The sequence below is a fragment of the Trachymyrmex septentrionalis genome, unplaced genomic scaffold, assembly GCF_001594115.1.
Source record: "Trachymyrmex septentrionalis isolate Tsep2-gDNA-1 unplaced genomic scaffold, Tsep1.0 scaffold126, whole genome shotgun sequence".
NCBI lineage: Eukaryota > Metazoa > Arthropoda > Insecta > Hymenoptera > Formicidae > Trachymyrmex > Trachymyrmex septentrionalis.
The window spans coordinates 1,611,025-1,622,701 of NW_017304395.1; the positions used below are offsets into that span (position 1 = coordinate 1,611,025).

General features: G+C 32.4%; 1 protein-coding gene across 2 annotated transcripts in view; it reads right to left on the minus strand.

Moving 5' to 3' along the window:
• Positions 1-9,702: 9,702 nt before the first annotated feature.
• The window catches only part of LOC108755735 (putative epidermal cell surface receptor), a 70,720-nt gene continuing 68,745 nt past the window's right edge, over positions 9,703-11,677 (minus strand). Inside the window, exons 12-13 of one of the 2 annotated variants that reach the window (XM_018498940.1) lie at positions 11,269-11,462; positions 9,703-9,911 (exon numbers count right to left, since the gene is read on the minus strand). In XM_018498940.1, the coding sequence (XP_018354442.1) occupies positions 9,819-9,911; positions 11,269-11,462 (287 nt within the window). In that variant the 3' untranslated portion in view covers positions 9,703-9,818. Of the gene's footprint in view, positions 9,912-11,243; positions 11,463-11,677 lie in introns of both variants that reach the window. The other variant, XM_018498950.1, reaches the window with a different exon arrangement.

Sequence of the window (11,677 nt, forward strand, 5' to 3'; positions counted from 1 at the left end):
TTAACATTATACATAAAAAATGCGAGGAAGTTATAAAATCACGAATTTTGTGGCTTAATAATTTATAAATAATAATTTCTGATTCATAAAATAAGAACCATGGAAAGATTCTTAACTATAGAGAACTTTAAGTAATCTTTTTATCAGTGTTTTAAATATTTCGGTAACTTTTACTTAATTTTATTCCTTTTTTCAATCTGAAATTATTACTTAACATAGACCTGCGATAAATGATATTTGTTTTCCTGTTACATTTCCTGCAACCTTTAAAAGATTTAGCAATTATCCCATCTCACGTTAAAAAGATAAATAGAGAATTCAACTTTAATGACGCTGACCCAGACATATAGTGTCAAGGTCGTGATACTGAGTGACCATCCGACAGTTTCATCAGTCGACCTTTGATCGTAAAGAAGTTATTAAAAAGTAAAATAAAAAAGTTGAGATTGCCATCTGTCGATTGAAGTTCGAGACGTAATCCATGGGCCAAACAGACGACGTGGACGTTGACAATAACGTTTCTTAAAATTCAACAAAATTTGGAACTTGTTTTAGTACTTCCACTCGCGTAGGGCAAATAGAAAAATAATAAATGTACTTTTATTACACAATTTGGATACAAGCTATCGAATGACCATGCATAGAATTTGATCGGCATAACTATATCTCATTGAGATATAATAATCGTGATCTCGAAAAACTCATCGCTTCGCATAAATATACCCATCAGTGTCTCGTGCTAAGAACGCTATCCTTAGCGTCGAGCCACTATTATGTCTCTGGATTATATATTATAATTCCTAATACCTACAATGACTACATTTCACGTTTAATCGGATTAATAACATCCGTAGTTATGAAATTTGCTAATCATAGCTGTTCCTCGGAAAAGAGGAACAACCATTGCTATGATTGGCCAGATTCATAACTATGAATGTTATTAAATCCGATTAAGGATGCTATGTAAATGTAGTCAATATTGCAGCGATGTTAGGGCAATCTGTAATATTGCAACATTTCTGCAATGTTAGTGTAAGTTTCTGTGCTGTATGGATCAATGAGCGCTCAGTGAGCAGTCGTCGCTTCTGGATGCACCCATTTGAATTATTTAAGCATTAAAGATTCAGCTTCGACCGGTATAGGCTTTTAGTTTTTCGAATATATTATTATATTATTTATATAATTTCTTTCACAATGCTGTGTACTCTGTGTAGTTTATTCTTTCTAACGAAGAAAAAATGTGGGGAGAAAAAGTAATCTCCTAATTTTATTGAGAGTATACATAATTATACATAATTATATATATTTGTATGAAAACTGAAAACAGTAATCAATGTAGTTTTATTGGGAGGATTCCGTTTGCTTACAATCTCAATTGCACACACTACTCATATTAGCTGACGCCTAATAATTTTTTACTGTTTTACCAACGAGAATATTTTATTTTTAAATTGGCCAATTAGCGACGCATGTGTGCAACATGCACTATGTGCAATCGGAACCTTCCCAGTTTTATTGCTACAATGTTATTGATTATCATCACATTAAAAATTACACACAAGTAAGTTATAAAATAGATAAAAAATGTTTAAAGTATTTTAGAGACTCAAAAAGTATACTCTAAAAGAGCTTGGGAATGTTCAGAAGATTCGTCTGCTTGATTTACATACATCTTCTTACAAGATTCCTTGGCGTTTTCTTCTTACGGGAAGTAAATTCATCTTGTGGCAGGATTACGTATGAAAATTATATAATACTTGCTCAGTTTTTGCCGACAATTTGTCAAGTTATATTAGCAGATTCTGCTCGATTTACTTTTAATCTGTCATCAAGTTATATAACAGATTCTGTTTGGTTTTTGCAAATGTAATGGTGCGATCACAATAGAAGGAATAAGGAATAAGGATTCCAACCTATCAGAAACCGTGTATTTCAGTGTATTCAATATCTGATAGGTTGAAAGTATTATTCCTTACTTTTAATTTCTTATTCTTTCTATTATAGCTGTATCTTAAGAAATTTTATACCAATATAAAGTTTTTAGAAAAACAGAGTCTGGCCATCGGTCCATGTTTTCGATTGACTTGTGGCAACTGCAACCAGAGATCCAATGACGCACTTGGTTTTGCGTAAGCACCTCAGTCACTTAAAGATCCTTTAAATAGGATAACGACTGAGATTGATTTTAGGGCGTTTAAGGCAGGTCCCCACTGCATCGCCTTACTGATGAGTCTAGTAGTGTGGGACCGAGACGAAACGCCACGTCCGACCAACTAACTTAGTAAGTTTCCTCCTTTACCGACATGCCTTGGACTTTTCTTTTATTATGTAGCAATCCACTACAGGCTATTAGCTTATCCACACTATGACAGCACGAATCACAATGTAAGGAAATGGCACGCTTATTGAAAAACTTGTAGACATGAAATAACGCAAAACATTTTTTATTGATGTATTTCATATTATAATCGTAAGGAAAGGTTATAATTATAAAGAAATAATATAGTTATAAAGAAATATATAATCTGTTTAATAAAAATATAAAATTTCAAATAAAAAGTAGTTTTAAACAACATACGGCCAGTATCAAATATGTTTCCCGTACACCTTCACAAAAGAAAGACGCTGGTGGGAGAGTAATTAAAACGAAATGTAAAATCAAAACAAAAAAGCCCGATACGCTTAACAAAAAGGGGATGATGCAACATCCAAGGAGACAGGACAAATGTCCATCCCAGTTTACGCTTGTCGTGGAACTAAAGAAGTGTTTATATTGGCCATAATCGTATGCTATATGCCGTAATCTGAAAGAATTAACTATCACAATCAGGTATTCCCTTCTCATTTGATTATAAGAAGGGGATACTCGAAGATAATTGGTCAATTTTTACAGATTACGACATAGCGTCTATATTGGTTATAACCAATATAGACGCTCCTAACTTTTAAGAGTTCTAATTTCTAAGTACGAAAGTGTAAAACCGGCGGCACACGATGTTTCTTTTCTTGCTGGATTGCTAGCTGGATTAGAGTCTTGCCATCGTATTGGCTGCAATGCTCAATAAAGCGGCATTGTCAGTACTGCAGCCAATACGATGGCTAGATTCTAATCCAGCTAGAAATCCAAGAAAATAAAGATCGTTGTTGCAGGCTTAAAGTGCAAACACTAAAAACATATCTCCACCACTTTTATTTGACATTTTGAGAACATGACAGGAGATTCAAACTTCTTCTTGGAAAGTGGGGATATAATTTAGCGCCACCTCAAAAGAGACTCACGAGACCGCGAACTCAATTGATCATGTGATAAATAGTGGGGATATCATTCTGTGTCCCAAGTAATCGCCATTTTTTGTAGATTTTGTTTAAATCCCATGTGGAATTTGTGCGATTCATGTAATTATTGGCTATTTTTCGAAGATTTCTAAACTAAATTGTGGCTGTTGACAGTGTTGATATTTCGTGGTTTTATTAACTCGTGATTGAGATAATTAAATGTGCCTGATTTGGTGAAATATTACAGGAACATTTAATGAGCTCAATCGTCAGTAGTCATCATTTGGTTCAGAAATCTTCCGAAAAATAATCAATAATCATATGAATCATACAAATTCCATATGGGAAATAATTAAACGAAATCTACGAAATTTACGAAATATGGCGACTACGTTGGGACGCAGCAAAAAGCTGCTTATCCTACTAAAAAAAAAATCACATCACAGTTGCATGATGAAATCATGTAATTAAAACATGTAAACCACGTAACGGATTGTTCCAAATCAGTATATAATTTTTTAAAATTACATAATTTGAAAAATCACATGATACTATGTTCTTTTTTCTTCTATTTCTATTATTCAATTCTTTAAAATTCGATAACTACAAAATCACATGATAGATGAAATTATTTTTAGTATCATGCAATTCTTCAAATTACCTGATTTAAAAAAATAACGTACTGATTTGGAACAATCTGTTACGTAATTTACAAAGTTTTAATTACATGATTTCATCATATAACGTTGTGACATGATTTTTTCAGTAGAGTATTTCCACTATTTATCACGTGACCAATTAATTTGTCTCGTAAGTCTATTTGTGGTAGTGCTAAATTATATCCCCACTTTCCAAGAGGAAGTTTGAACCCCCTTGAGGCATAGCCACCCTACTGCAAATTCCCATCGAAAATTTTTATATGGGTTTGCCGAACCAGGTACCCATGATATATTTGACTAGTCCTCATGAGAGGAGGCTCCTATTTTACTGTAAATTTCCATGGATTCCTGTAGAGGACTATAAGATTCTGTAAGAGCTTGTAGGTACCTATAGGATTTACGCAGCATGTACTATATATAGGATAGCATAGGAAATTTTTCTACAAGATTTCACATAGGAACCTAAAGCATTAGTTCTTGAAAAGAGGCTCCTATATGTAGGACGGTATAGAAAAAAGAATGATGTGCATGTTGATGTAATCGGATATACCTAAATGATATACAGGATGTCCCGTATTTGGGATTACTTTCGTGTGTAGATAAGGATGTGTTCCCTTTTTACTGGCAGTGCAACCATCATAACGTCACAACAGTGCATTGCCGCAGCCGTTCCAAAATTACTGTGGTATAGCACTACTGTAACATATTTCGGAACGATTTTACAGTAGACTGGCAGAATGTAAACAGATGTGGATAAACATACTAAATTGTCAATAAATTTTGAACGAAAACAGCAGTGAGAGTTTTCCGAAGAAGATGAACTAATTATGGGATTACCAATTCAAGCAGTTTAACTTCGTGTTAAAAACTATGGACACAGTTAATAAATATTCAGATGTGGAATTTAAGAATCATTTTCGATAAAATATATGTGCATCTTCTGCAGTTAAATATAAATGTATATATTTTTTTATTTCCTGGATCGAATATTTCGACGCATTGTGTTTTTTTAAGCGACGTCATATTGCACTGCAACTGTTTCACCTCGAAAGCCGCAGTAGTCGCAATGGCAATATGGCTCATTTATATCATTGAGGGAACTAAACGCTGTTGCGCCGCGCTGCGTGGTAATAGCGGAACAATTTTTCAGTACTGCCAGTACTGGTAGTGCATTTCGGAACACACCCAAAGTATAAGACTAAAGTCTAAGTCGAAAAGACTGAGTCGAAAAGTCCTGTATTATTTTACAATTTTCACAATAATTAGTTTCTAAAGATTGCCAAATAAGCGAGTAAAATCGACGCATAAGACAACTTCCCTTGTAGAAAAATATTATTGAGCACTACTAGTGTGGAACAGTATTTTGAGGCATTACTACTGCACTACTGCTATAGTATAGTAGTACTTTTCTACAAGGATATATCCGCGTTTCGGCAAGATCCAAAATGTAGAAAATGAGTATGCATTACACAAACTAACTTATTAATAATTCTATTTAAAAAAAAACACTTTCAAAGACTCTACGAGCACACTCCGATCGAGCTGAGAGTAAATGACGGATTTCATTTACATATGCCTCTTTATAAGGATCCGCGTCATTTTCTCCTTACGGAAAACGAGTTCATCTCGCGGCGGTAGTGCGTACTACGCCGCGTGCTTGGCGGCGCCTGTAGTATACGTATGCCTATAGCGGCATAGTACGCAGATCACACAATCAGTCGGGAGACGCTGGGTGTGGTCGAGTTGCCACTACGAAATGCTTCGAAGCATTTGATTAATCAATTGGAAAAAAGAATTTTACTAAATGACTAATCAAAAAATGCTTCGAAGCAGGCAATTCGATTGCACCTGTTGTCGTATGTTGCGTTGATTTTGGCTGTTGGGCCTCGTTTGGATTAGTTGAGTCCCATCTTTTACGGCCTCGTATACAATCAAGTCGGTTGACGCTTGTCGGATGTCGTTAGTCGTAAAAGATGGGATTCGACCAAACGACGCTTAGCAGACATTGACAGCAGACACGAAAAATTAAGGTTATGCACACAACATACGACTACGACAACTCTCCTGATTGTAGACCAGGCCTACGGCTAATGACATCCGACAAGCGTCGACTTGATTGTATACGAAGCCTTAAGAAGAAAATGACGCGGATCCCTACCCAGCAAATGAGAATGGATTGAAATTAAAATAGATTTAGATTTTCAGAAATACGGATTCATGAATGTTAAAATGAATCCTTTTCAATTCTGAATGCATTTTTATTTATTTATTAGGAATTGCATAGAGCATATCTCTATATGCCTTTCAATCTAAAAATATTAGTGCAGAAATATTTTCTGTGCATCGTGAATATTATTCAATTTAGAATTGTAAATAGAAAGTACAATTTTATAATTCAGTTAAATTTAAAAATAATATAGCCATTTCTATGCAGCATAAATACTGAACTCAATTCAATATTCTAAATATGAAATGCAGTTTTTTTAATTTGATTGAATAAAAAAAGTTTTTATTTAAAAATATATCATAAATGCTACTTAAATTATTAAAATTATAAGTAGAAAATTTTTCGTTTTAATCCAATTAAATTAAAAAAAGTTGTAACGTAAACATAATTGAGCTATGTTCTTTTGGTTCTCTTTGATTAAAAGTAAAATGAATGATCGATGTAAACACTCACAAATCAAGTCGAACACAGCCCGAATGTTAGACTAATCATGGTACGCGACATCGGCCAAGCGAGATTAAATTATCCAACACTTACTCAATGTCTCATGTAAATTATTTATACTTTATTATATCTGTTGAATGATATTTTTATTATATCTATATAATGTCGTTACTAGTTTAGCTGATTGTAATTGAAGTAGAGAATGAATAACACATTTACCAATTGAAGAAGTGGTGTAGCGAGTTGCGTAGAAGGTTCATAATCCAGAGGTCCTATCAGGTTCCTATCAGGATCCTATCAGGTTCCAGTGGAATCCCACTGAGGTGCGTTTTTTAATACCAATTTGAAGTAATTAATTTCAGATATAATTATTATAAATGTCTTAGGAATAAAATTTGTAATCTCTTTAAATATGAATGTTTTTTTTTTCAAATATTAAATTAGTGTCAGCTCGGATAAAATCCATTTCAATCCATTCAATCCATTTAATCTATTTTCATGGATTTAAAGTACGCATTAAAAAAATGTTAATCCATTTTCGTTTACTGGATATAAAGAGGCATACGTAAATGAAAATCCGTCACTTACTCTTAGCTCGATCGGAGTATGCCCGTAAAGTCTCTGAAAGTGCTTTTTTTTTTAAATAGAGTTATTAATAATTAGTTTATGTAATACATACTCGTTTTCTGCATCCCAGCAAATGAGAATGGATTAAAATGGATTAAAATTTGTTTAATGTGTACTTTAAATCCATGAAAATGGATTAAATGGATTGGATTCGAGCTGACATTAGTTTAATACGTAGGCTGCTGGAAAAGTTTCTGCAATCTAGTACTTCCAGTAGCACCAACATTCTGCTACTATCATATCCGTAAAATTAGACGTTTTTAACCTATAATTCAATTGACAGTTTGTACCCAAGCCAACTAGTTTTGTTTGCATAGTATTTTAAAAGAAGTTATTTTATAAGAAAATGGAAATTTCGCGTGAAAATTTTCGGGCAATGATTTTTTACGATTACAAATGTAATCTAACTCCGAAACAATGCATCGATCGACTTCATTTGGCTTTTGGGGATGAAGCCATCCAATAGGACTGTTTATAATTGGTTTACCGAATTCCAGCGTGGACGTACCTTTCTTAGTGATGAATTCCCTGAAGGTTGTCCATCCACATCTGTTGTTGCCACTAATGCTGTGCGTGAAATGATTGAGCGAGATCGGCATATAACATACCGCGAGATTCAGGCATCCTTAGGCATTGACATGAAAGCAATATATACGATTTTGCATGATCACTTGAGCGTACGGAAACTTTGCAGTCAATGGATCCCACACAATTTGACCGAAGCTCAAAAACAGGCTCGTGTTAAATGGAGCAAAGAAATGCTCAAGAAATTCAACCGAGGTCGGTCAAATTTGGTCTACAACATCGTTACTGGGGACGAAACATACGAGATTTATTCGTATGAGCCCGAAAGTAAACAACAAAACACTGTTTGAGTATTTCAAAATGAGCCGAAACCAACAAAAGTTGTTCGTTCACGCAGTGCTGCCAAGCAAATGATTGCTTGTTCCTTCGGTTATACCGAACATGTAACAACCGTGGCTTTAGAGGATCGAAGGACTGTAAATACTGATTGGTATACAACAATTTGTTTGCCAGAAGTCATAAATGAATTGCGTAGAACAAACCGAAATCATCCTTCATCATGACAACGCCAGCTGTCACACAGCACGTCAAACCGTTGATTTTTTATCCAGTAATAATGTCGAATTGATGACTCATTGTCCGTATTCACCTGGTTTATCACTTAATGACTTCTTTTTGTTTCCAAAAATAAGATGCGTGGTGAGCGATTTGAGTCGCCTGAAGCAGCTGTTGAAACATTTCGTACACTGATTTCTGAGGTTACAGCCTTAGAGTGGAAAAAATGCTTCGAAAATTGGTTCGAACGTATGCAAAAATGTATTGATCTTAAAGGCGAATACTTCAAAAAACATAAAGCTATTTACCGAATTTTACATGTTTTTTTTCATATTGTTTGCAGAAACTTTTCCAGCAGCCTACGTACAGGATTAAAATAGATGCAAAATTTAATGGTGCTGCACTAGATTTTAAGTATACTAAAATCGAAAAAAAAGTTAAAAATCTTACATTTTTTCAACTTGTAAAGCTGTCACATAGATGTTTCTTTAATATAAAAGTTTTATAGCTTCTATGGACAAAACGATAGTTCAGCACCCAGCATTTTACGTGCACAAACAAGACTGAGTTTATAAAACTAAAATTAAATTATGTGTATATGAATGCTGAACGATGACTCAGAATGATAAACAAAGCAATAACTATGTGTAGTAGTAGATGCTCAATCTTATAAAAAATGACGTTGCAATATGTTTATAGATAAGGATAAATAAATGCGTTGAGTAAGACACAACGATATATAATATAATAAATATAAGAAATAAATGAAAGATACTACCATTATCGAATTTGGAATTAAAAGAAATATGTATTGTCGATCTCAAGTTCGGCCGTTGCTCTAGCATCCCCTTAGCAATCGTCATCTAAAAGTATAAAATAAGAAAAAATTGTGATCAATAATTACATTAACATCTTTCGTATGTACATTCGACGTTATGAATATTCTATAAATAAAGTTGCAATAATATGCATAGACTCCGATTTTGTGTGAAGCGTGTGGAATACTCCACACGCATATAATAGCAGCATATATAGGATATAATAGTTGCAGAACGTTGACGCCACTGGAAGTACTAGATTGCAGAAACTTTTCCAGCAGCCTACGTAAAAGCATTTTTTATTCCATTCAATTCGAAGATTTATATCGATTTGCAATGTCCTCACAACTTGGTCACTTCAGCATCCTCTTAAATTTTTTAAGTTTGTACTTTTGGTTTAACAATAAAAAATTGAATTATTTATTGATTATTTCACTTAAAAATAGTTATTAAATTTTGTTAGTTCTTTACATAATATTGTAGTTTTTAAAGATACGTTATTTATTTTATTTATAAATTTCTAACAATATAAATGTAAACTGTACAAATGTAAACAAAATTCATCTGGATTGCCTCATTGTCCTATTTACTCTTGAAATGGTTATACTTACGGGCGAATATAATACATGCGTTCCTTAATGACCTTAATATAAATAAATATAGATTTAATAAATTATATATAGAATTTCATGCAGTTTCTTTGATATTGATGATAGCCATTTCATGATCTGCTGTAATTTTATTTCTTCTATTGGGTATTGTGATTGCATTCTCACAGGTCTAAAAGGAAGTAACATTTAATGTTAATCTACTCATAAATCTCAGTAAAATATGTTATATGGACATTTTGCAAATCTTTTGCGTTAAGATACAGTTCCGATGACCTTGACTTTGACATATATTATCAAGTATTATAATCTCAAGTAACTTTATCTTCAATTAAATAACGATCTCTTATAGTTAAGATATTTAGAATTAAAGTGTAATTTTAGTATAAATCTTGATCTTGGAAGACAAATAACCGATGACCTCAAGCATGACAAATGTTGTCAAGATCATGATCCTGAGTGACCTTAAAAAGTTGCTTATTATATTAATTGAAAAGTTAGTATTAAATAAACAATATAAATGACAATATAAATGATAATATAAATGATGACATTATTATTAATATGTGTTTAACTTTATAATTTAAATCTATGTAAACGTTTCATGTTGTAAAGTGTATGTGTAGACTGTAGAGGATGTGTGTATTCCTTAAAGTTACCTCAACAATGATTAATTAGTTACATGATACAGTGTTTTAATAAAAAAAATTTTTATCTAAACTAGAAAAATGTAATTGTTATATTTATTTGCATGAAGTCTAAGTAACTGCTCAATGTAATTGAGTCACTATTTCACCAAATAATAGTGCATACAATTTGTTATCGTGACTATATTTTTATAACATTCAACACTACGTCAGTTTCTATTATTTTATAAACTAGTTACAGGTATTTCAATTGCAAGAGTTGTCAAATTTATACAATAGTTGCCAGAACTGTTTTATTTTCTCTCAGTGTATGTTTTCACACACTATTACTATTTCTATTACACTAAAAAGTAATTTTACAAAAGAAAGTGGGATGTATGAACATGTATGGACATATTTTATATATGATTATACACATATTTATGAATATTTATGTATGTTTATATATATTTATACATATTAATGTATGACAAATTTTTTACCAGATGATAACATATGTCAAGGTCAAAGTCAAGATCATCGGAGCTATGTTTGTTTTAATGTAAAAATTTACTAAATATTTTCTCCTTACATAGTATTTTATATAGGGTGTTCGATAATGGTCCTGACAGAGTTCATGAACATGTAAAACGGACTACATATCCATGAATTCAGAACAATTATTGGACACCCTATATAAAATTATATATATAATTGTAACACACTAAAACTATTGTAAAATAAATGGAACAATGACCACTTTTAAAACGTAAATGTTGAAATAGTACTTATTATTAGCAATTAAGTAGGCCCATTTATCGACCACAGTGATACGTTTATCTTACTTCACAAATACAATAACAATAACGATGAATTACCCATAGTTTCTTGTTGTAATTCTACCTTGTAGGAAGGATTGTCGTATGCTGACGTCGTTTTACGAGGTGATATGTCAGCCTTACTACTTGTTCGTCTTTTCATCAACATCATTGATAGAATTAAGGTCGATAATATCGCTAAAGAGGCTACGATGGCTACTACCACTAGTGGACCATAGTAATCTCCATCATGTAGAGGAAGCGTTGCAAATTTCCCGGCTAAAGAGAAAAGATCCTATACATAACTTTATAATAAAGATATAAATAAATAAAGTTATTTTAAAAATTATGCTTTTATTAAGAAGCATGAAAAAGAAGATTGCACATTTTGTAAAAGGAAAAAATGTTTTATATATAATTGTATATAATTATATACATTTATATATATATATATTTATTTAATATTATATATATATTGTATTTATTGAATAATT